This window comes from Panulirus ornatus, chromosome 40 (assembly GCF_036320965.1).
Source record: "Panulirus ornatus isolate Po-2019 chromosome 40, ASM3632096v1, whole genome shotgun sequence".
In the NCBI taxonomy this organism is placed as follows: domain Eukaryota; kingdom Metazoa; phylum Arthropoda; class Malacostraca; order Decapoda; family Palinuridae; genus Panulirus; species Panulirus ornatus.
Window position 1 is genome coordinate 4,022,932 of NC_092263.1, and position 27,190 is coordinate 4,050,121.

The 27,190-nt window shown below is 38.7% G+C and overlaps 2 protein-coding genes across 7 annotated transcripts in view; one reads left to right on the forward strand and one right to left on the reverse strand.

The window, feature by feature from the left end:
- The window catches only part of LOC139761316 (secernin-3), a 54,054-nt gene extending 35,890 nt beyond the window's left edge, over positions 1–18,164 (reverse strand). For 2 of the 6 annotated variants that reach the window (XM_071685374.1, XM_071685375.1), the window contains exons 1-5: positions 18,091–18,164; positions 11,531–11,698; positions 7,805–7,992; positions 5,625–5,824; positions 3,424–3,630 (exon numbers count right to left, since the gene is read on the reverse strand). In XM_071685374.1, coding sequence (XP_071541475.1) covers positions 3,424–3,630; positions 5,625–5,824; positions 7,805–7,992; positions 11,531–11,698 — 763 coding nt within the window. In that variant the 5' untranslated portion in view covers positions 18,091–18,164. Of the gene's footprint in view, positions 1–3,423; positions 3,631–5,624; positions 5,825–7,804; positions 7,993–11,530; positions 11,699–17,374; positions 17,405–17,625; positions 17,733–17,939; positions 18,057–18,090 lie in introns of those variants that run through there. The other 4 variants (XM_071685370.1, XM_071685373.1, XM_071685372.1 and 1 more) reach the window with 3 other exon arrangements.
- A 5,930-nt stretch (positions 18,165–24,094) lies between these two features.
- The window catches only part of kdn (citrate synthase), a 34,171-nt gene continuing 31,075 nt past the window's right edge, over positions 24,095–27,190 (forward strand). The window contains exon 1 of the mRNA XM_071685376.1: positions 24,095–24,256. Within this exon, the coding sequence (XP_071541477.1) occupies positions 24,209–24,256 (48 nt within the window). The 5' untranslated portion in view covers positions 24,095–24,208. The remainder of the gene's footprint in view (positions 24,257–27,190) is intronic.

The window sequence follows — 27,190 nt, forward strand, 5'->3', positions numbered from 1 at the left end:
TATACCACATCGCTCCAATTCACTCTATTCCTTGCCCTCCTTTCACCCTCCTGCATGTTCAGGCCCCGATCACACAAAATCTTTTTCACTCCATCTTTCCACCTCCAATTTGGTCTCCCTCTTCTCCTCGTTCCCTCCACCTCCGACACATATATCCTCTTGGTCAATCTTTCCTCACTCATTCTCTCCATGTGCCCAAACCACTTCAAAACACCCTCTTCTGCTCTCTCAACCACGCTCTTTTTATTTCCACACATCTCTCTTACCCTTACGTTACTCACTCGATCACACCATCTCACACCACACATTGTCCTCAAACATCTCATTTCCAGCACATCCATCCTCCTGCGCACAACTCTATCCATAGCCCACGCCTCGCAACCATACAACATTGTTGGAACCACTATTCCTTCAAACATACCCACTTTTGCTTTCCGAGATAATGTTCTCGACTTCCACACATTCTTCAAGGCCCCCAGAATTTTCGCCCCCTCCCCCACCCTATGATCCACTTCCGCTTCCATGGTTCCATCCGCTGCCAGATCCACTCCCAGATATCTAAAACACTTCACTTCCTCCAGTTTTTCTCCATTCAAACTCACCTCCCAATTGACTTGCTCTTATTCACATTTACTCTTAACTTTCTTCTTCCACAGACTTTACCAAACTCAGTCACCAGCTTCTGCAGTTTCTCACATGAATCAGCCACCAGCGCTGTATCATCAGCGAACAACAACTGACTCACTTCCCAAGCTCTCTCATCCCCAACAGACTTCATACTTGCCCCTCTTTCCAAAACTCTTGCATTTACCTCCCTAACAACCCCATCCATAAACAAATTAAACAACCATGGAGACATCACACACCCCTGCCGCAAACCTACATTCACTGAGAACCAATCACTTTCCTCTCTTCCTACACGTACACATGCCTTACATCCTCGATAAAAACTTTTCACTGCTTCTAACAACTTTCCTCCCACACCATATATGCTTAATACCTTCCACAGAGCATATCTATCAACTCTATCATATGCCTTCTCCAGATCCATAAATGCTACATACAAATCCATTTGCTTTTCTAAGTATTTCTCACATACATTCTTCAAAGCAAACACCTGATCCACACATCCTCTACCACTTCTGAAACCACACTGCTCTTACCCAATCTGATGCTCTGTACATGCCTTCACCCTCTCAATCAATACCCTCCCATATAATTTACCAGGAATACTCAACAAACTTATACCTCTGTAATTTGAGCACTCACTCTTATCCCCTTTGCCTTTGTACAATGGCACTATGCACGCATTCCGCCAATCCTCAGGCATCTCACCATAAGTCATACATACATTAAATAACCTTACCAACCAGTCAACAATACAGTCACCCCCTTTTTTAATAAATTCCACTGCAATACCATCCAAACCTGCTGCCTTGCCGGCTTTCATCTTCCGCAAAGCTTTCACTACCTCTTCTCTGTTTACCAAATCATTTTCCCTAACCCTCTCACTTTGCACACCACCTCGACCAAAACACCCTATATCTGCCACTCTATCATCAAACACATTCAACAAACCTTCAAAATACTCACTCCATCTCCTTCTCACATCACCACTACTTGTTATCACCTCCCCATTTGCGCCCTTCACTGAAGTTCCCATTTGCTCCCTTGTCTTACGCACTTTATTTACCTCCTTCCAGAACATCTTTTTATTCTCCCTAAAATTTAATGATACTCTTTCACCCCAACTCTCATTTGCCCTTTTCTTACCATATATATATATATATATATATATATATATATATATATATATATATATATATATATATATATATATATATTATCCTCTGTTCCTTCTTTTGGAAAAAAAAAAAAAAAAAAAAAAACGAGAGGGGAGGATTTCCAGCCCCCCGCTCCCTCCCCTTTTAGTCGCCTTCTACGACACGCAGGGAATACGTGGGAAGTATTCTTTCTCCCCTATCCCCAGGGATAATTTTCCAAAAGAAGGAACAGAGAATTGGGCCAGGTGAGGGTATTCCCTCAAGGCCCAGTCCTCTGTTCTTAACGCTACCTCGCTAATGCGGGAAATGGCAAATAGTTTGAAAGAAAGAAAGAAAATATATATTATCCCTGGGGACAGGGGAGAAAGAATACTTCCCACGTATTCCCTGCGTGTCGTAGAAGGCGACTAAAAGGGGAGGGAGCAGGGGGCTGGAAATCCTCCCCTCTCGTTTTTTTTTTTATTTTCCAAAAGAAGGAACAGAGAATTGGGCCAGGTGAGGGTATTCCCTCAAAGGCCCAGTCCTCTGTTCTTAACGCTACCTCGCTGATGCGGGAAATGGCGAATAGTTTGAAAGAAAGAAAATATATATATATATGGTACGCTACTTAAGTAATACCTAAACAGGGACCATAAATACTGCAAACAGCTACAGATGCTTTAGCACCAAAACTATCATGGAGGATGTTAAAAAAGGGCTGGTCTGCTACCAAAGCTTGTCCTTAGATAAATATCAAGACCTATAACTGGTTTAAAAGCTAAACTGAAAGCAAAAATAAGAAGCAATGGTAGCTAACAGAAATAGCACTAATGCTGCACCACAAGCTTCACCCATAGCTGTCACATCATATAAGTTGGTACCTAAGACAATCTGTACTGTAATATCTGGCTGAAAGACAATTGTGGATAATTCTATTGACTCTACTTCATTCTCTCCTTAACCAAGCAGACATAAACAGAACAAAAACTACCAAAGTACAATGCTTTTATGAAAGAATACACTATACACATGCACCATTTACTTACAAACAACTTCAAAATTAATTCTACAGTATATAATTTAAGGCAATGGACATGCTGACTAAAGGATGCTGCACATATTGTGACATAATACAATAGACATAGTATCTGAAAGGATTCTAAAATGAAGATGAAAAAGGATAAGTTATTCCTTCAGTGTGTTAACTTATGCAATGTATCTGAACTTTATGATTCTTAAAAAGATAGACATTTAACAACTGCTATTTTAAAACTAAATCATTCCATACATACTCTCATCTAACTTACGAGCTTGTGAAGACCCCACAATCATTCTATAAAGTTAAAATATGACTGAATGTGTTTACCCAGCTACTCAGTTTGGATACAAGTTTGTGATATCTCTGGTTAGCATTTTTGATGATAGCAAGGGTGACAAGCTGGTTAGCTGCTCTATTCATATTTAATTTTTTCATTACTAATAACTAGTTACATGAGAGAACATATACAAATGTGAAAAAAAATATCTATATGTCATTTCATTATAAGTAAAATGAAGTCTACCAAAGTATTCTCAGTCACAATATAACTATAAATATCTAGTGACTTTCAACAATCTTCATTATACGTATCACTGAAAAAGCTAAGTTGATAATTCTAACCTCCTTCTGACAGTTTTGCCAAGAGCTTCTCTCCACATTCTTTCCTTCCACCTGGAACATCTTCATCTGTTCCAAATGCCTCGGAGAAGTTAAACTCTCCATTACCACTCCACCATCCTTTCTCTTGTGCCAGCTCCTTTAAACCTTCACTCATCTTGTCTATTTTGGTACCAATACTTAGAGCATTGCTAATATTCCTATAGCCACCTGAAAGGAATTTGAAAAAGGAGTGAAATGACATTTTCTGAAATTTTTCCTCCTGCAAAGTTGTCTCAAGCTAAAACTTTTTAAACTTTTATAGACTATTCTATAAAGTCCATAAAGCAAACTAGCAGTTAAATGGTCATGGTAAAGAATGACTACAAAACAGCACTTGTAGTGTGTGTGTGACTATAAAGAGGCAAGGGAATAAAAAGATCGTAGTAAAGAATGACTACAAAACAGCACTTGTAAAATGTGTGACTATAAAGGGGGAAGAGAATATAAAGATCATGGTAATGAATGACTACAAAACAGCACTTGTAAAATGTGTGACTATAAAGAGGTAAGGGAATATCAAACTCAGCTAACTAATATAAAATGTGGTACTTTATGGACCATACCACTTGCTTTTTCCCAACAAACTGCTGTAGTGGTTGCAAGTGTAACACCATTGGATATTAAAGTTGTCCTAACTTTCTGACATAAAACATCATTACAGAAGATTAAGTCAATGTTTTAACATGCATGATTATATAGATAAGTAAATAATACAGCAGTCAGAATGACAAAAAATGAGGTAACGGGTTGTGCATATGTGTGATGATAGCCTTTAGCCTCCTAGAACCCCAAACACCAGACTCAAGCCAAACCAACAGATGACATCCATACTTGCACAATGTTAAATTCCACTGGGATTCCAATAATTGCAACTCATGTTTGGATCTCAGCCAGAAAATATTTTTCTTTATCTAGTGCAACCATCCTCTACCTAACAGGGTAGACACATTCTTGATAAGTTTCCCTTATAAGAAACTGCGTTAAATGAAACCTGTTTTCCTAATGATTCCCATCATATAATTTGAGATGCATTCCTTCTGAAAAAACTTTGACCATGAACTATTTCTGCTCCCATATATGGTATAAATTAAACAATATTTCAAAAAATACTGCATTCACAACATCCCCGCTACCAAATAATAGGGACAAAAATAAAAAATACAAGTATTTTCAATGTTTACCAGAGATTACATACTGCTGGTTACATACATTTGCAAGGGAGTTACCCATCATCACTAAACAGGATGTTAAATCCAAGAATAGGTAAAAAAGATGAGCAATAAAGATGAATAGCTTTCATGGTAAACTTAGAATAATGAGGATATATAAAATGAAGGCATGAGAATATTTGATATGTTGAGGTCATTAGAATGGTTCTTGGTTGAAAATATTTTAGGCTGGCATGGTCATATAAAATGCATGAAAGATGACAGGTTGGAACACAGAAAATGAGTAAAATATTTAGTCATCACAACTCATCAGCAGAACACATCTTTAGCAATTTACCAAATTTCTCAAATTAATCTTAACAGAATCCTGTCTTGGCAAAATGAATTTCAACAATCTATCAATTTAATTCAACTAATCAGTGTTTAGGATTCAATACAAATTTTTCTGTCTCCAAGTACCTTCATCACATGAGCTATGAGAATCTATCTAAAATACACTTAATAAGCTTTTAGATATGATTATTCATACCACTTCTCTAAAAAACATGACAACAACAAAACGATACTGTACACACCATAATGACTTTACAAACACTAAATAACTGCCTTCCCGACCCAGTCTTAAACTCCCATCCACCAGACATACACCCATTTAAAACTACACTCCCAAGCATTCATGAGTTATGCTTTCTCATACACATTTTGGAAATCACCAATCTCTCCATCATATCATAAGATCCCTCAAGCCCTTGATGCAACTTCCAAACTGAAGACACTCACTCTTCAATTTTCCTGTGATCACCTCACAAAGCTATACACATACCATCACCATATCTATTTAAATGTGGTCCTACCACTTGGACATAGCTGGCTCCCTGAGAGCTGTGTAAGTCTCTTCAAAGGGAAACCTGTGGTAGGAAGGTACAATTACATATATGAACAAATTTAAACTGAAATCAATGCAGTTTTATTCCAAACTTTTAAAACACTTACTTTTTATTTGTTCAGCAGCCCAATGATTGCCTGCAGTTTCCAAAATCCATGCTTCCTGATGGTCAGCAATAAGAAAACTATTATGGTAAACAAGCTGAGGTTCTACGTCAGAGCATGGGCCACCCTGCCCATACTTCTCAAGCAGAGACGTGATAACACCCACAGCCATTTCTGCTGAGTTGCTTCGTTCCAGACCCAATCTATAACAGAAGATTGATTGGAATGGTACCTACATTACAGGGAAAGGATAAACAATACCATAACAGGTTTTATGTTGAAAGACTAATATCTGAACTAAAACAAGAGATGCTCGAAAGATAAATGCCTACAATCCTACTGAGTAATAGCAGTTGGCCCATGACATGGAAAACCATACAGTATTTGCATGTTATATGATCATGTATTGTCATATAACCCACGACCCTTTTCATGGGGTTCTTGCACCTCTGAGGTTAAACTTCATATAGGAGCAGGAAAATGTGAGAAGATCCTTGGCAAGACTGTATTCTCTCTCATCCAATGACGATGATAAATCTCACAAAAAGTGCCTTCTCAGTCATGGTGTAACCACCAATTGGCAAAATCCAGTGACATTCATATAAATATATGTATATACACAAAACAGGGTGGATAAGTTAGAAATAAAATGTTTGGGGAAAATGTGCAATGTGAGGAAGACTAATCAAATAAGAAATGATAGGGTAAAAGAGAGATGTGGTAATAAGAGGAGTATGGATGAGAGAGCTGAGGGTGTGCTGAAACAACAGGAACCTAATGAGAGGATGAGAAAGGATAGGATGACTAAGAGAGCATACATGTTGGAAGTGGAGGAAATAAAGGAAAGGGAATAATCAAGGAGGAGGTGGAAAGATGCCTTGAGATATCAGGGTCTGAACATGAAGAAGGGTGTAAGAACAGGGATAAGTGGAGATTTTTTTGCTGTGGCCACCCTATGGTGGGAGTTCCGAGAGGCAACAGGCTTCAGAGATATTGACAGATAGATATATGACCTGGAGCAGGGGGCTGGAAATCCTCCCCTATCGTTTTTTTTTGATTTTCCAAAAGAAGGAACAGAGAAGGGGGCCAGGTGAGGATATTCCCTCAAAGGCCCAGTCCTCTGTTCTTAACACTACCTCGCTATCGCAGGAATTGGCAAATAGTATGAAAGAAAAGAAAAAGATATATGACCTATCCTCTTTCTTGAGATATGTGTGGTGATGCCCTTTAACATTCTGAGCTACTTGAAAAATATCTGAAGACCATTATCAAAAGAGGCACATACTGATGTAAATCTGATTTGGATTTATTGAATCTAGTTTCTTGCACATCAAATTTTGGAAGCAATGATATACAGCAGTGTGACCACTTTGATCTATGACTTTCAGATAAAGCCAGAACAGTCATGATAAGTTATTGTAACTCTGCATCCATTTACTGAGATTAATTATGCAGCTCCCACATTCAAAGCATCAGAGCAGATATGTACAAGAAAACACACGTCAATTTTATCATTATGTCATCTCAAGGACCCCTTTTCCAAAGGGTTCATACAGCCTCAAGGCAGGGCTACAATCAGCAGCAGGGAATAGGACTCCTTAAGAGTAAAAAGTTCTTTGATAAGACTGTTGTCAAACATAAAACCTTACAAAAGGTGACTTTTCACTCAAAGCATACTACATGCAGGCAGAGTGCACATATAAGCAGGCAGAGTCCAGCAATGTCTGCAAAACCATTTGTATCATCAAGTAATCCAGGTCCAGAAAAACATATTACAGAATTCTGTGAATTAATTTTGATCTGATCGTCACTTACATGGGTGAAGAAATTGCCAATTACTTCCAGTGTCATACATAGAGAAAACAACAGGATGACAATGTCCTGTCTTTATCAAAAGAAATCAATTTACAAAACCAAGAGGAAAACATGGGACTGTATACAACATTTCAGGACAAGCAAAAGGTAAGGAAAAAAAGACCAAGGCTTGGAAAATATATTTGAAGTATGTCAAGTTGAAAAATATATGATGTATGTGAGACAGCTTTGGAAATTGTCAAAATTATCCAAATATATTTAGAAACTATTGGAAGAGAATCATTCCTTTTGAAAATATATCTCTCCAAGATACAGTAATGCTTTTGTCAGTTACTAAACAGTGCAAGCAAACTAACGACCAACTCTACCTCACTAAATCCATCCCTAGAAGTCGTTCCACATTGTCCTGATCACTCTGGAGTTTGGTCCACACTGCCTCATTGCCAATACAAATGCCATGTTCATTGGCTCCCATCTCTGCTCCCCACATCCATGATGGCTTACTTAATATCACTGCATGAGTGTGGCCCACTTGATCTATCTCAATATATGTACACTGTAAAAGAAAGCTTGCAATTAGATATTGAAAATACATCTTTCTTACAAATATTTGCACTAAAATGCACAAACTGACACAGATACACACAAAGAATCTGTGAATGAAGGCTCTTAGGGGGGTAATATAGTATACAACCTACCAGTAGAATGCCACAACAGAAGAACTAAAAAGGAGGACATGGTTAATATCAGAACTTCTTCAAAGTAAAGTACATGGACAGGAAAATACTAATGAATAACTTACAACTTAGACCAAAACGTAAATCAAACAAACTTACATAAAGCAGAATTAGAACAAGCATCTGAAGTTTGATTTCCTCACTAAAAGAAACATAATCATCTAACATGGAAGATTCAGAGAAGGGCAACAAATATCATACCTAAAGTAATTATTATTAGTAGAACTGTATATGATAGGAGTTGTTAGAAGTTATGAATCTACCCACCACGGGAGAGAGAATAAAGGTAGACTTGATTACTATCTATCTATAGATAGTAATCAAGTTTTCCCTTATTCTTTTTGATTACAACTTAATTACAACTTTCAAATACGACAAGGCATGAAACTACACAAGACTCAATTAGAAAAGACATACGGAAGTACTTCTGTAGTATAAAGAGTTGCATAAGAATGAAATAAATAAAGTATCAATACCTTTAGTGCTATAATACTTGACAAAATGATATCCAGGATATGTATGTTTAAATAACCATTTTTTTCCTATTCATTTGCCATTTTTTTCATTAGCAAAGCAATGCCCAGAACACACAAGGAATGGCCTAATTTGTTCATATCTACCCTCTTGTCATGTATAATGCAACGTAGCCTGAGCTCCCATCCATGGTTAACCCTACAGATCATTCTATGATTTCTCTTAACCACTTCACATGTTCTGATCCAGCCTACTGACAGCATGTCATCCCTTGTATACCAAAATGCTGTACACCACAATGTGCTCTTAAGAGATAATGTCAGAGAAATTTCATTTTCACTTTGCATCAGTGCCAGCTAATTCCGTCTTTCTTGAAAAATGCTAGAGTGCTGATAACTTCTCTACACAAAGCATAGGGCCCAGAGGCCACTGCTTCCTACACCTTTGCTAAAGGTTAACAATGGTAATGTTAACAGCATGAAACTAGAATATGAAGGGAACACTAGGCAAAGGAAAAGAGTTAGAGGTGCTCTGAAAACTCTGATTGGAAATAGGTCATTGTAAAATGCACAAGAAGGCTTCATTATGGAGGACATTCTGTAACTCTTTTGTAATGGTATGAGGATTTACTTCTCTTACATGCATACAATTATAAACAGCAAAAAAGGATAACAAGCAAAATAAAGGTATTACAAGATATGAGCAACACAGAATAAAGGGGGAAGAAAAGTAGGGGTGAAGAGAAATAATCAAAGGAGCAGGGATGAGAACCTGCTACAGCAGTACCAATGAAGAGAGACGAAAGGTAGGGGTGTAGAGAAATAATCAAAGGAGCAGGGATGAGAACTTGCTGCAGCAGTACCATAATGAAGAAAGTACAGCACGTAAAAAATAGCTGTAATGATTTAGAATTGTGGCATAACATGCAGAGAGAGATACCCTTCTAAAAATATGGATCAATTCTAAAGGGATTCTTAGTTTTGGGTATTTATGAGAAGAATGAAAAGTAAATTACCTCTGATTTTGTGCAAAGATGGAAAGATAAACAAAAACGAAAGTCAAATGAAACAACTTTAGATGTACAAAGTGAATCATTCTAGAGCACTGTAATGGTGAGAAAGACTTAGTGGTCCTTCTCACACCAGTCATATATTCTAAATAAACACAAATAAGCTGCAAAGCTACATGCACTTAATCCACAGCACATACAGGGAATGGAACTGAATAGAGAAATATAAAATCAATTCATTCCAATTTTAGTGCTTCCATGTAAATTTGATTTATGCATATCTAATGCCTTTTTAGCTTCTCATTACAAGTAAATTAAAATCAATGGAGTTCCAACACTTACATTGATTGGATGTAATACTACTCTGTCAATCAGAATTAAATCAAAAGGATTTGCAATGAAATCTTTGCATTCAACTGAAAACATTACTCAGGCTCTTCCCTAATTAAAACCTATGCAACTTACAACCATCCATTCATATGACTGGAAAAAATTGATATCAGAAAATAGAAATAATGATATGTTAACTAAAGAATCTTAAATACAAGGTAAAAAGAAACTAAAGAATCATATAATAAAGATGGTTAATAAAAAAGAGATAATCATGATTGAAACTGAGCAGGATAAGAAAATGCTGTACAAGTATAGGAATTCCACACACCATGCTGAAACACGTCTGACTTCCGTCCTTTTCGAGATCCAACCAATCGGTCAGAACAAAACTCGGACATATGTCGGGATACTCAGATCATTGTATTTTTCTTCATTTATGGTTCTATCTACCTATTTATCCATGACACCCATTCCCTCCGGGAACTCCTTCAAGGGAGATGGCCATAGCAAAAGAGACTTCTTAATTGATGAACTCTAGGACTACTTCTTAGCCTTTCATGCTTCACCATTAACATGCCACTGGCAGAGGGCAACTCTAGTGCAGTGTTTTTAAATGCTTCTACTTAATGTTCCTTCCAAATGCTTCTACCTAATTTTCCAACCTACTTCTTCTGCCTAATGCTCACGCCTAATATTCCTACCCACTATTTCCACCCAATGTTTCTACCTACTGTTCCTACCTCATGTTATCTATCTATCTATATCTCTAATGCCCATTCCAAATGAAACTCCCTCAAAGGGGTGGCCATGGCAACAATCTCCATAGCTAAAGAACTCCAATGCCGCTTCTTAGCCTTTGGTGCCTCACCCCTAACAGGCCACTGGCAGAGGATAGTGTTCACAGAAGCTTCTACCTAATGTTTTTAATGACTTCTTCTATCTAATGCTCCTGCCTAAATGTCCCTTCCTACTATTTCTATCTTCTGCTTCTACCATTTTGCCAAAAGACAGTGCTAGTACATGGTGCTCAATGCAGGAAAATCTGAATTATAAAGAATAAGCTGTGTGAGTTAAGAGTTGTCAAGGGTTACAAATGACAAGGAAAGGTTGGATGTTTGTAGACAGAATGCCAGTAGTCCACATATTAGTGAGACAGAAAGAAAAGACATCTACCTGGGTCACAGGAGTGCAACTTGACAACAACTAAAGTGCTGGCTCACTGCAGATGTCCCTAACCCTCCTGATACTTTATGTTCACATCGAATACTTCTATCTATTTCTACCATTTTGTCAAAATGGAGGGATAGTGTGCAATACTCACCACAGGAAAATCTAGTTACGGAGACTGTGAGTTAAGTGTTGTTAAGTGTAATTTGTGACAAAGGAGAGTCTACATGTGGGTGAAGCAGAAAAAAAAGACGGCTATTTGGCTCAAAGGAGTGAAACATGTCAGTCACTGGAGTGCTGGCTCTCTATGTAGCCATTTCTAACCTTACCGATATTCAGCTGGGTTCCTCTCTGACAAACCTTTCAGTACTGACCTGAAGCTTGGAGCCTTCCTCATGTTCCAATGGTGCTTGGTAAATCACCTCCTGAACCTCCTCACGGGGTCTATCAGAATTCTTACCAAAGACCACATGGCCACCTTTGGTGGAGTCAGGCAGGACTACAAATGTATCACACGACTTTGGGGGAGGAAAAGTTGACATCTGGAAAACATTTAATATGTAAGTAAAAGTTCACTTATGTTAACAACAAATCTATATCATCAAAAAATGAGAAATGATTTACAAAGAAACTTTAAGACCTATAAAACGACTAGGTTTTGAAAACTTATAGATGTTTTCTCTCTGAGGCAATACTGTGTGAGCATGAGAAATACTCTATATGAATTTAAGGTTTAGGACCTTCTAACACTTTGTCTTTCACATGGGAGACAACCAGCTATCCCAGCCATTGTTATCATCTTAATGAGATAGCAGCTGCTTTGGGCCTGCCCTTAGCCAATCAGAGACCAACCAGAGACTGCAAGAGAGATGATGTCAATGACCCGTTGTCTCTTGAGCACTGAAAGCTCAGTTATTCACAGGTTGCAGGCATCTATATCCAAAAGTAGCCTCAAAGGCTTATAAAAAGGAGGCTTTTAATTTTCAGACCCTATAATGACAGAGTGGCAGATATAGGGTGTTTGGGTCGAGGTGGTGTGCAAAGTGAGAGGGTTAGGGAAAATGATTTGGTAAACAGAGAAGAGGTAGTAAAAGCTTTGCGGAAGATGAAAGCCGGCAAGGCAGCAGGTTTGGATGGTATTGCAGTGGAATTTATTAAAAAAGGGGGTGACTGTATTGTTGACTGGTTGGTAAGGTTATTTAATGTATGTATGACTCATGGTGAGGTGCCTGAGGATTGGCGGAATGCGTGCATAGTGCCATTGTACAAAGGCAAAGGGGATAAGATTGAGTGCTCAAATTACAGAGGTATAAGTTTGTTGAGTATTCCTGGTAAATTATATGGGAGGGTATTGATTGAGAGGGTGAAGGCATGTACAGAGCATCAGATTGGGGAAGAGCAGTGTGGTTTCAGAAGTGGTAGAGGATGTGTGGATCAGGTGTTTGCTTTGAAGAATGTATGTGAGAAATACTTAGAAAAGCAAATGGATTTGTATGTAGCATTTATGGATCTGGAGAAGGCATATGATAGAGTTGATAGAGATGCTCTGTGGAAGGTATTAAGAATATATGGTGTGGGAGGCAAGTTGTTAGAAGCAGTGAAAAGTTTTTATCGAGGATGTAAGGCATGTGTACGTGTAGGAAGAGAGGAAAGTGATTGGTTCTCAGTGAATGTAGGTTTGCGGCAGGGGTGTGTGATGTCTCCATGGTTGTTTAATTTGTTTATGGATGGGGTTGTTAGGGAGGTAAATGCAAGAGTCTTGGAAAGAGGGGCAAGTATGAAGTCTGTTGGGGATGAGAGAGCTTGGGAAGTGAGTCAGTTGTTGTTCGCTGATGATACAGCGCTGGTGGCGGATTCATGTGAGAAACTGCAGAAGCTGGTGACGGAGTTTGGTAAAGTGTGTGGAAGAAGAAAGTTAAGAGTAAATGTGAATAAGAGCAAGGTTATTAGGTACAGTAGGGTTGAGGGTCAAGTCAATTGGGAGGTGAGTTTGAATGGAGAAAAACTGGAGGAAGTGAAGTGTTTTAGATATCTGGGAGTGGATCTGTCAGCGGATGGAACCATGGAAGCGGAAGTGGATCATAGGGTGGGGGAGGGGGCGAAAATTTTGGGAGCCTTGAAAAATGTGTGGAAGTCGAGAACATTATCCCGGAAAGCAAAAATGGGTATGTTTGAAGGAATAGTGGTTCCAACAATGTTGTATGCTTGCGAGGCGTGGGCTATGGATAGAGTTGTGCGCAGGAGGATGGATGTGCTGGAAATGAGATGTTTGAGGACAATGTGTGGTGTGAGGTGGTTTGATCGAGTAAGTAACGTAAGGGTAAGAGAGATGTGTGGAAATAAAAAGAGCGTGGTCGAGAGAGCAGAAGAATATAAGTGGTTTGGGCACATGGAGAGAATGAGTGAGGAAAGATTGACCAAGAGGATATATGTGTCGGAGGTGGAGGGAACGAGGAGAAGAGGGAGACCAAATTGGAGGTGGAAAGATGGAGTGAAAAGGATTTTGTGTGATCGGGGCCTGAACATGCAGGAGGGTGAAAGGAGGGCAAGGAATAGAGTGAATTGGAGCGATGTGGTATACAGGGGTTGACGTGCTGTCAGTGGATTGAATCAGGGCATGTGAAGCGTCCGGGGTAAACCATGGAAAGCTGTGTAGGTATGTATATTTGCGTGTGTGGACGTGTGTATGTACATGTGTATGGGGGGGGGTTGGGCCATTTCTTTCGTCTGTTTCCTTGCGCTACCTCGCAAACGCGGGAGACAGCGACGAGGTAAAAAAAAAAAAAAAAAAAAAAAAAAAAAAAAAATTTCTCCTCTGTGCTATGTTCCATGAGAATGTAAGCATACCCAAATGAAGGAAGAGGGCTTTGAGAAAATCTTTCAGCTAAGAAGACTACATCTAAATGTGGAATAAATATCTTAATTGGTGGATTGGGGGCACACTAGCATCTGACTATCCTGGAGGAAGAATCCACAAAGGTACAAAGTGTACGCTACTAACAACTAAGCTTAAATACTGTCTGATGAAGGTGGTGTATAAGTGATAAAGTCTCTTTATAATTTTTAATAAAATGTTTCCAAGGAAGGCTTAGGGAGAGATTAACCTCCCGACATGTGTTCTCTAGCGAAAAAAAGCCCAAGTTGACCCAATGAAATGAGCTTCATAATCCATGTAGGAATATTCCTAGCCAAAAGGAGTTCCAAGTTTCCAGTGACAATATTAATGTTCCCTTGATAAATTACGGATAAGTTTAAAAGTCTCTCAAACACGAGACCAGGGAAGAGGCATGTTATCTTGGTCATGTCTTCCAAGAGATAACAACATATATCATACTAATTTCATTCTTAGCTTTCATTTATCTTAACCTGTAAAAGGTTATCGTCACAGAGAAGAAGAGTCTTGAGCCTGGACAATGTATTTGAATCACTAACTTTCCTCCTGGAGCCTGAGGCTACAAGAAAAAAGTTTTCATGAAAAAGACACAGGAGGTAATATCTCACAGAAACTACAAGATCTAAGCTATCCACACTCTTGAAGGCTCTCACTTAGCTTGCAGAGAAAGTCTCCTCAGAGAGAGATTGGATAAGTTTCCCCAAAACGAAGCCCAAAAGATTAATACCGGAAACTTACTAGTAAGAGTTCTTTAATATGAGGCAATAATACACAACTATATTCTTCTCAGGAAAAATGCCAGGGTAGAGATCAAATATAAGGCTTATACTATATCCAAGACATAAGATATTCAAGGAAGGACTAGAAGGTTTTCTGAACAGAATGATGCTACCTTGAGTAAAAGGATAATGCTATGTAAAAGGCCATCTGCTAGACATATCTGAAATCTATGCTTAGATAAATCTTGAGAAAAACAAAAAGCGTAAATATAAAAACCAGCTCCAGGAGGTCAGGGTACTATAAACAGCTGAAAGTCTAAAACAACCTGAGGTATACATCAAAGACATAGCTGAAAAAGTTTCTGGCACCAAGGTTGTGCATCCCACTTGGGGCGACCAGCTTTAAAAAAACCCAAAACTTCATCCCTTTGATAGTCTCTGACTGGCCATGGGTGGGCCCAAAACAAACAAGTAGTCTTTATCTAGTTGAAGGACAGTGGCAGTTGGCTAAAGCTAGCATTTCCCATCAGACTAACTGTGGGTTACAATCCTAACTCCAATATTCCTGCACAATATCTCTCATGCTTGCAGGACAAACTGAAGAAAAGAGAAAAGATACTATTTCATCCCAGTCCTGCTGCTTTATTAACTGTGGAATATCATAAGAGTCTTATAAATCTTTTTAGTAAATGTTTGTGTTTCATGTGAAAAATAGATCTTATAAATCTTTTTAGTAAATGTTTGTGTTTCATGTGAAAAATAGAGTAAAAGCAGGGAAGCATGCTGTAAGTTTTTTCTTATCCTTTGATAACAAGTCACTTAACAGTGGGGAAAACTATAAAGGTCAGGGAATATGTGGAGTTACAAAGTGCAAAATTAGTTAAGACAGTTGTGTTTATCAAAAGAACCTAAAAAAATTCACCTAAAATTTCATAAGTTCTGATGATTTATACAAGTGCTTCCCTACTTTTGCATTAAGTTAACCCCTTAATCTCACTGATTTTCATAGCCATCCCTATTATTAAGTTATGTAATACTGTAGGATTAGAAAAAAAATTATTCTCATCATGCTCCACTGATTTCAGGGATTTTTTCCTATTTGAGGCTCCAATCATGGACAAAAGTCTATGTCAAGGCCAGGCTTTAATTGAAATATTCCGAGATAAATAAAAGGAGAAGAGAAGAGACAAGGGAAAGTATTCAAAAATTTTGGAGAAAGTGAAAAACCTGTCTTTTTAAATGTGCCAAGTCATTGTTATTGAGAAAGACATGAGAGGGTTGAAAGTTATTATGAACACAAAATACTACCATTCCATGTGAAATTCCAAACCAAGTCAGAGTTAATAAGGTGGCAGGAGTTAAGTGGAACACCAAAGAAAATAGAAGACTGGATGGCATAAACCAAACTATAAATAACAAAAGACTTAAGTCACCAGATGCCCTAATACAGATGCTGAAAATTGTAAAATTAAAAATTTCAAGGCCTGGACACATTTTAATATTTGTGATATTCTACAGTCTTCCATATCAACATGGAGTGAAGTTTTTAACTCATGCTCGAAAACAGGCCTTCCAGAAATAGCTTTGTGTGAATTACAATGCATCTCTCCTACATGCACTCCAAAAGATGAGAGCCAGAGTGGCTTTGATCATTCGTGGTGGTTCTAATTTCTAAGAATCAGCGCAAGATTTGAATGGTCATACATTTCCTTTCTTGACAATTCAATCTAATGTAAAGGGGATGTTCACTAACAACAGGATTCTGCTCTGTTTTATCTGTCATCTTGAAGGTCTGAATTCTTGGAATAAGTCAACTTAAACCACTGAGCTCAAAAATTTCAATTGAACTGTTGTTTGTTATTAATGAACACCTTTCTTTATTTCCCCTTTTATGCAAGTTAGATCTTATAGGATTTCTCTCTAGAGTATGTCCACTGTCAATATTAGTGTTTTTTGTCGTATAAAGAAAGAATTCCAAAATTTTGGTCCTACAACACAACGCCTCGGCAGTGTCAACGACCCTTAAAACTTTGCATGTATGGGGATCACATAAGAATGTCATTTGGTACAGTCATTCTTGAGGTGATAACTGGTTCATTAACAATAATTCACTCCTCTCCCTTTGCATTCTGTTCATTATTTTCTTATCGTCATATGTGTTTTCCCTTCGTAATGGGCCAGTGAAACTTGTAAATGTTAGTCTAATTATGGTTTTCTCCTGTATCACTCCAAGGTTTTTGATGCTGTGTTTCCTGAGCTCCGCAAATTCTAAATTCAGAGTAAATCTGTCTCATGTCTTCCAAGATGCTTATTTTCTTTCAGAAAAGTGATGCTCTAAATGAGTCAAGCCCAACATATTTTTCTTACTAGCTCCTCTAATATCAATCATGTACATCTAAAGACCTGATGTTGGTTTACTTACAATAGAACTATGCTTAAATATCTCCATTTCCTACAATATATACATGATAATCCTTCATGAACAAGGGGAGATCTATGATCAATTCTCTGGGGTTTAAGAAACGTCCAGGACGGGAAACCAACACCCTACTTGATCAATCATGCATGCACTTTGTGGCCTGCAAGACACCAAATACTTCAGTTACCTGTGGCAGGTTCATCCCTTAGCCTTACCACACGAGTTATCTGACTGTACAGGGATAATCCTGGGACGTTTTCTCTTAATTATGATACAAAAATGATGAGTTAAACTAGCGGGATATGTACAGCCTCATCTCTTGTGTAAGGCCACTCCCTGCCTGGAACATTACCGTGTTGCTTATCTTCTTTAAATTACCAAATCACACACACAAGACTATCTACACAGAGTTAATGTAAGGCAACACTGATGCATTACATGGCTGGCCATCCAAGATTACGGGTGTCAGACGGTCTCCAGAAGGGAAATAATCAGGAGATGAATAATGACACTAAGCCTCCCACAACTGTCAAAAGGTGAGCCTCGTGACGTTATGCTCCTCCCGGGGCCCCTCACGCCTTACACACTAACATGTTCATCAAACATTAATTGTTATTCATGACATCTAAATAACACGAAATAACAAGTTAAATCGATCATTTCTTTCAATTTAAGTAGTCCACAGTTCAGTATGATGCACTCTACAGGCAAAACTTAATATCAACATTGAAGGCAAAACAACAGAGGATTACCACTTCTTCCATACATCTGGAGAGCACATTAATTCCTACGCTTGTCTACTCAAACCACCATGATTCCTCTGCCAGTCTAATGGCCTCGCGATGTATTTCAGTCAACCAACTTGCCTCTCTGTCTACAAGTACAGGTGGCTAGCGTACATACCTTGGTAAACTTAAAGAGACACTTTCTGACAGCTCTGCCTGCCAACAGAAGCCACCGGAGCAGACGATGCACCAGCCAAACTATGCAACACGACCTCTGTCTATCACCTCCATTTCAACAATTATTATTCATTTAATAGATTCATTTAGTGATTTATACTTCAAAGAACATTTACAGTAAGAATAGATCACCCATCTGAATTATCTGCATTTACTTAATGCGAATCTCTGCTATGGAGTATGGGTCATCCTTGGTAATGTTTCTGAAAGATTTAGATAGCTACAATATTAATCTTTAATTCATGATGATATCAGGTAAATCAATCATTGATATTCACTCATGAATATGTGAATATACTTAGTGAAAGTTTGACGTCGTGTTCCCCACATGATCACGTGACTACAATCTCCACCAATATACCTGGTATAGGAAGAGGATACAGTCTGAACAAACTTGTTATAATGCAACTGAGAACAATATTTGCCAGATACCACTATATCCACTTTCACTACAGTGTTATAAGATTTATAATACTCATAATGGAACTATGAATAGGGATTTCCACCTAGAATGTATGTATAATCATCTATTTGTATTTATGGAAAGGGTGCCTAAGCCTCGTAAGAAACATTTCTATATCAAAAAATCATTAATTCGATAATCGATTGTCTTGTTCTCCATCTCGCTAAATGCCATGATATTGAATTTGCTCTACTTCTATACAAACTGAAGGATCCATATCAAATTAGGGTCTTGCTAAAAGGATTCATTATCACACTAAGACTTGTCCCATCTGACTTGTATGGAGGAAGCATCATTACCCGAGCCATGGTTGCAGTTATGGAGGCGTTTGTCTACCATTTCTTCGTATTGTGTGGAAATATTAGACATGAGTAAACACAACAATGTCGTATTAATATGAGCCGTGAAGTTCAGCTCATAGGCAGGCAGGTTGTCAATCTGTTACTGCTGGTGCGGGAGCAGATGACTGCTCTAAGCAGACACCGTTGACCAGGTCCCTTGGCTGTGCTGTAGATATGTTGCAAACGTCTCATTATTGTGTCATGAAGGAGAGGAGGCAGGCGTTGCCGAGTTCCATGGTTGTGCAGCAATGGCCAACAGCGGGGACGAGGCGAAGCCGAGGACGGGTAATGTTGCCATAGAAGGAGGGAGGTGAGGCCGAGCGACGTCCATCCAGGGGTGTTGGTTCACAGCTTATTTAGACCAGCTATACAGGCTATGGGGTGGGAAATACGACTGAATACAAGATGGAAGTGTGGGGCGACGTACCATTTGCACAATCATTGTACCAAATCATCATGAAGGAGCCTAGAAAGGCTTTGCAGACGGAGGAATTTAGTTGTACGAAGCACCGAGGTTGCTGTCGCTGGGTCCCAGACGAACAATGGCTGTAGGTGAGGACAGTACCTATGCGTGGGAAGCTCCCCACACTGTTACGAACCTTATATAGAATGGTTATGAGCGTACATCTTAGTCCATACCATAACAAACACATTAATCTTAACCCTCCTATAAGGTTTGGATAAAGATCGAGGCGTAGGGAGAACTGATAAGGTCACTGACCCTAACAGTCTCCATGTACGAAGGTCCAAGCTTTCCACCTTGGGGAACTCTCGTCTCCCACCAGATTTACTAAAATCACACACACACACACACACACACAGGTTATCTGATTAAAGATATGCTCAGAGGTATCACTCTAGAAAAAAAAAGTATATAGAACTGATGTGAGTGATAACGTTTGTAGTACACATGATGATGAACTCTTAAAACTTCAAGGTTATATGTTGTTTACGAGTCATTGTTCTCAATGACCCATCACCAAGCACAGGTCGAGGTGTAGCTGGTAGACAGGAACTTCCAGCAGTACCTGCAAAGTTGTTCTTCGTGCACCTAATACTCCTACAAATCTTCCCTAACTTTGTTCCTCTCCTCTAAAGTTGTTCATCGCCTACCTAACACTCCTGCAAACCTCCCAATAGTCATATCAAACGCTCATTGGATATCTTTTCAAGAAAATATCACACAAATTCACACAGTATGGTCACCATCTCACGTTGGTGTTAAAAGATATTGACCAACTTGTTTGTGAAACTTGTGAAAACGATGATATTGATCGTAAACTGGACATACCATACGCTAGATCAAGAGTAGAATAGGCTATAACGTCAGAGACCATAAAGAGGAATGAAATCTCACAGGAAACTTTTCATTGCTAGAAACTGTAGTATCCAGCATCTTGATATGTAATTTGAAACCAAATATGAATGATTAGGAGTAATTGTAAAGTGAGGATCAGGGTGTGCCATTGACGACATATGGCATCGCTTAAGATAGATTGGTAGACTTTCTGTGCCATGCTACTCCAGCAGTACACTGTGCCAAGCTGGAAGGCTTGACAGTAACCTGGGGCCCCCGGATCATCTGGGGTTCTGGGCCCTCCTGGTTCTAGCTAGCCTTTTTCCCGTACGCAGACTCAGCCACGGACCCTCCCAACCCGCCACAGACGGGGCCCTGGTCCTGCCCCTGGTGCCAAGAACCTTTAAAGCAGACCCCAGAGGACTGACATTCCCGGACGTGAGGCTGTTAAAGATCTTAGACGTACCCGAAGTTGCAAGCATCATGACTCATTTAATCATACAACCCGGACTTCTGAAAGCTGTGTCTGGATGTTATATTAACTTGTCCTCATCTTGAGCTCATAATTCAGCTTTTGGGGACGACTTAAATCACACCTGCCCCGCGTCTCAAGTGTATTTTTGGCTTTCAGTGTTGCATTATGTCATTCACCATCAACCACTCGAGTCAAATATATGGAAGTGTTTTCTTCTTTGTATAGGGTAGATAATTGAAGAGTTCAGGGCAAACTTGAGGTCTCCAGATTAGGCTTGTGTTTATCAACTTAAGATAATCTGGAGTAGAGAAAGCCCAAGTTCAGTTATCATACATTTTTTGTTAATTCTCTGATCCTACCCAGCTCAACTATCATACATTTTCCTCCTTTTAATCCACTAAGCCAGTATAACAGTATAACACACGAGAGTAACGCGATGGGGAAAGATTAACGAAGTAAATGTATATTTTCCAAAGAGAAAATAACCGAGAAAAGAAAAGAAATGGATAAGATAAGTCGAGATAATTGAGTAACGAAGCTTTCCATTGCTTCAAGGGTATAATAAACTCATGATTAACTGTCGTAGTTGAAACCAACCATATTCATCAGCCACTTTCCAATCGTTTCCTCCGTAATCTATTGTCACTAATCATTCTTCTTAACATCTTTCTTAATGTCCATCAGCTTATCTTTATTAATCCCTCAAGACCTATAATGATCGGAGAGGAATTTCGTCATTATTCATAGTTCATGTCTTGACGGGTAAGGAAGGAGTTGAGTTTCCTTTCGTTTCCCATCAGATTGAATTATACTCACATCATATATGTCTATATGTCTGTGATGCAAGGTATGGTTTGATGTGATTAATGACAAATGGAGGATATCAGTCATTAATCAAAAGTTGTCTATAATCATACGACTCTTCCATAGCAGTGAATGTATAACATGCTACAGACTCTACATACAGCAGCAGATTAATTCACTATATGTTGCAACTTGAAAAGTGAAATATATTCTATTACATATTACCAAAAGAGTATACAGAGAACTAATATACACACTGTTGCCTAACACTACTCATCCGCCAACTTCAGCCACACTCTATAAATACTGTGAGTACGAGGCCAGGGGGTGGCTGTCGGCGATTTTATGGAGAACAAATGAAAAATTGACTTTATGCATCTCTAACTAAACAATAAGAGAATCCTGTGTGTGTGTATGATATGTAGGATTATGAGAAAACACCATAGTAACAGCCAAGGTAGAAACGCCACAGATTAGGCTCCGGGAAAACACATACAAGGCAAAGAAGAATAGTAGAAATCACGACAAGAAATGAGTACACACATCTCAAGCGACCCCAGGGACGTAAAGCTAGACTCTCTCTCTCTCTCTCTCTCTCTCTCTCTCTCTCTCTCTCTCTCTCTCTCTCTCTCTCTCTCTCTCTCTCTCTCTCTCTCTCTCTCTCTCTCTCTCTCAAACGTAGACCAATCATGACGAGAAGCAGATAATGCAGTTATTAATTCCGCGCTGGTGTCTGATGGGTAGACTTTAAGAATGCGTTGAGCCGTCTCTTATAAAATTATATAATTACCACTTAGTACATCACGAGTGGCATTACACTCATAAGGCCTCGTCTCTTATAAGCTTTGCTACGTCTAGAAACCTTTTACATTTGTCAGTTCCCGGCATCCATGTTCCCTTGCTTAAGACCATGGCCACCATCCACTGCCCTGACACTACTAAACCACTATTCCTTACATCCTTCTTAATCATTCTCTTTATCAGTTTCTGATAACTGGCCTCTGGGTCAGTGGATTTAAAAACGGTTATCAGGTCACTCCAAGCAAGCCTACAGCGACGCCAGAGGAATAGCCGTAGAGAATATAGCAGCATTATGCAACAAGGAAGATGTATGATGACTGGAGGCACAGAGAAATGGCAGCAGCCAAGTTGTGTGTTGCTACTACCTAGAGCTGCCACTGTGGCATATACTCGTAGGCGAGCAGGTAATCTCTTCTTTTCTAGATGGACATCTGTTTAGCCTTTCACTGTATCTCTTTTCTAATATCATCATCGTTGATCTTCTCTAGACAATTAACAACTTTGTGTTTCGTTTCTCGCGATGACCAGACCCGAGAGGCATGGTTCAGCATTGATTTACGTTGTGAATAGCTTAACCAAATATGTCCTTATCCAGCAAACAGCTTACTTCTTCCACAATGACGACTCCTCGATCTCTAACACGTCAATTCCTGGAGCTTATATCAAGCAAAATAGTTTTCATACTCGAGTCTTCTTTTGCTGTAACCCATCCTCATTACCTGGAACTTACTGTAATGATCTAACCAGCTTTAGAGTTTGTTCAGATCTCCCTGTGAGCTAATACAAACGTTTTTGTTCCCTCACTGCTCGCATCATCTTGGCAACATCCGCAAACATGTTTAGGTACGAGTTTAGTGGTTCTGGCAGGTTATTTACGTACACCAAGAATAACAGTACTCCACTTTAACTTATAACCCATTTTGAGAATGTGCCTCTTACCTGCGTTTTTTGCTCCTTTCCAGCAAAGGAGTTTAACCCATGATCAACCCAGAATGGTTATCGTGGCAAAGGTTTCCTGGCAGACTAGGAACATACAGTCGATCTATTCTTCTCTTTCGTCCATGACTGAGTTCACCTGTCGTAAATGTCTAAGAGGTTCTTGATGCACGGCCTCTATATTTCCATCACAGTCGTCAGTGAAGCTGGCTTATAGTTCATTGCGACTTTCCAGTCACCTTTCTTAAAGACAGGTATGTCACTGGACCACTTTCACAGCTTTGGAACCTCCCTTTCTTCTCGTGTGCTACTGTTTCATCGCTTTCCTTCGGCACATCTGGAGAGATTTTATCCATCCATGTGGTTTATATGGAACAAATTACATTGATATTCTAATAATTTCGGTTTTGTCGGTCTTTGGTCTCCCCGAGGCATCTCATTCTTCATGCTTCTGTAATAGTGTGATATCAGCCTCATCCGTAAAAAAAAAAAAAAGAATAAGAATTAGAATCTGTTAGTAAGTTTCTTACATATTCTTGTCTTTAAGAATCTTTCCCTCAGAGTCCCTTGGTTGGTTTTTTTTACAAATAGTTTCTCCTGGTATAGTTATGAAAAAGGTCTGGGGTTATCATTTGCTTTGTGTGCAATACTCTTTTCAAAAGTAGTACGGACAAAGCGAATATATCTACGTACGTAAAAGATTTTATATGACGAGGTGCGAGAGATTCTGTACGCCATCTATTAATCAGATTTTAAACTATAGTCTTGGTCTGAGTTACCAACTAAGCATTATAAGAATATGCGAGGAGTGACCCATCTTAGCGACATGATCATTGAACGTCGTGTTGCAAATGGTCGGCTGCTGTTGTCTTCGGCCGGCCAAGGCGGAGGGAAAGGGACAGGGAAGAAGGAGTCGAGGATTGTCACCACCGAATCATCATCATGGCCCTTTTCAGAAATGCAGCTGCCAGGCTCCTGAGCATTCCGCAGGTACGTGGAGGAAGCGTTCAGGACGTAGAAGGAGGTTTCTGGTGACAGATAAGCCGTAATGGAATTAAAGTGGCATTCGCCGGCAAACATTTAAAGCGAGTGTCCTTAAGTGACCCGGATTGTTGGATCAGCTGAGACTTTCATCATTGTTTCGTAATTAATCCCACGCTTCCTACTTTCCTCCCTATATCATGAAATGGCCAGATATATATACCGTAAGAGAAGATATGTATGTACATATGTACACCATATATATATGGTGGAAGATGACCAATGTTTACTACGTGCTAATTTGGAGGCGGGCGGCCGATTCCTGCCTCATTTGGTTTAATGGTTGATATAAATTGTTCCTGGGTAGTTTGAAGCACTTCATTCTCATGAAGTGAAACGCATCTGCTCATGTCTCTCTGGGTGCGTGAGTAGACGTGATTTACCAAGCTATTAATATGTTATTGATCACAGGTGATATGGGTATCGTAGTCTCTACAACTTTTACCTTCTGATTTTTTGATTATTAATTCATTTTCTTTAAGAATTGATATTGATTTTGATTTATAAACGAATAGGATAGACATTAAAGACCATGAATTAGAGTATTTTGTAATTTACTATTAACTTGTAGTCAATGGCGATTGGCTGTTAATCAGGTAAGCCGGTGGTATTTTCAGCTCGGTAAACAAAACTATGGAGAAAATAGGGGAAAAAAAATGGTGGTAATGATTTATGAACACCAGGGAAGATAGATGGTTCATATAATTAAAGGTAAAGTTATAGAGAAATCACGCAAATGTTTAAAAACCACATCTAACCTAATCTCCCAGAGCAGGTAATATTTACCACTTTTTTTTATGTTGTAGATTGTGTTTTATTTGGTGGCCATATGCGAGCCATTTTTGGTCATTGTTTACATTCATATTGACGTGAGCGACTTTCATTGCAGACATAGTGCTTCAGTCTTCAGCCTATTTTTACTTCTATATTAAAAGCTCAAGTGGAACGTGACAATTTTCTAGAGTAGCTGTGTATTGGCGTTGAATATTACCCGATTGTAATGTCATCATTAATGAATACAGTAACAGGTGTGGATTGTTTTTAGAGCATTATTGACTATTATTATATAAGGTGATAAGTGATATGTACATAAGGAAAACTTTAGGATTGATTAGTGTAAAAGTGGGTAGTACACATTTAAAATATCAGAAACACCAAAAGTTTTGCCAGCCTTGCCTATTAGCTAAAACAGAGCAGAGAAATGTAGAAATTGACTACTACATATGTCTGTGGTGTACTGGGGTCAATATACTATCAGTAAACTGAAGCAGGGCATGTGAAGCGTCTGGGGTAAACCATGGAAAGTTCTGTGGGGCCTGGATGTGGAAAGGGAGCTGTGGTTTCGGTGCATTATACATGATAGGTAGAGACTGAGTGTGAACGAATGTGGCATTTTTTTCTGCTTTCCTGGTGCTCCCTTGTTGACGCAGGGGGTGGTGATGCTGTTACCTGTGGAGCACTGTGGTATCGGGAATGGGTAAAGGTAAGCAAATATGAATATGTACATATGTATGTGTAAATATATGTATATATATGTTTATATGTATGTGTATGGACATGTATGAGTGGATGGGTCTTCATTTGTTTCCTGAAACCGAGAGGAAGTATAATAGATAAAATATCTGCAGCTGGGGATTGCATGGTTGCTTGCTCTGTCATCTTAATTGACATATTGCACCATATTGTTGATGTATTTCCATGTGTTGTTGGTATATTTAAACTTGTTTTGAACTGTAAGATATATATTTATTGTTAGGAAGGTTATGTAAGGTTTTCATTGGTTTGATGATTTAAAAGTGTGATTTGTGTATGGCAGTTGTATTCATATTGTACCATATGTTCATAACTCGGTCATATTTGGTAGAACAAATTATAATGTTGCGAATCAGATTCTGGAACTTTCATAGTTTGTGTGTAGCTGAATTGGTTATTTAGCATATTCTAAAGGCATTCCTTTTTATTGAATTATAAAAGAGCAATTTACTCATTTTGTTCATTTTTGATATTGGATTCTTATGCTTCTTCTCATTACAAAATTGCAATAAGTGAGATAGGAATAAATCTTTTTTCTTATGAGCTCTGACATGCTCTTAGCTATGGCTATTGAGTGATTTTTATTGTGTAATTGTTGTGTATATAGAGAAAAAAGCTGCTGATTGTGATTAGAAATATTGTTGTGCTCTACATTTTTGAATAAGGTGGTAGTTGTGATTATGAATGTCAAGAAATATGTCGGATTGAATAATGTAGAATTTATTACCTATAAAAAATCAAGGATGGGAATGGATGAAGGCAGCAAGTATGGATATGTACATGTGTATATATGTTTATGTCTGTGTATGTATATGTACGTTGGAAAGGATCACAATTTTGCGCATGATCAAGATATTCCTGTGTCCACGGGGAAAATGAAACACGATAAATTCCCAAGTGCACTTTCGTGTAATAATCATATCATCAGGGGAGACACACGAGAGAAATGAAAGTCATTTGATATACATCTTCGTGTATATCAACTGACTTTTATTTCTCTCGCTTCTCCCGTGATGTGATTATTACACGAAAGCGCACTTGGGAACTTATCGTGTTTCATTTTCCCCGTAGACTTATAGGAATGTATATGTATGTTTACGTTGAAATGTATATGTATGTATATGTGCCCGTGTAGGCGTTTATGCATATGCCTATGTGGGTGGGTTTGGCCATTCCTCGTCAGTTTCCTTGCGCTACCTTGCTAACGTGGGAGACAGTGGTTAAGTATGATGATGATAATAAAAAAGATCAACAGAACCTGTTGTATGAAAATTTCATTGAACCTTCACCTCACAGCTGATGCTCGACTTATTTGAAAAAATCAGTGTCATAGTCTTCGTTTGCAACTTG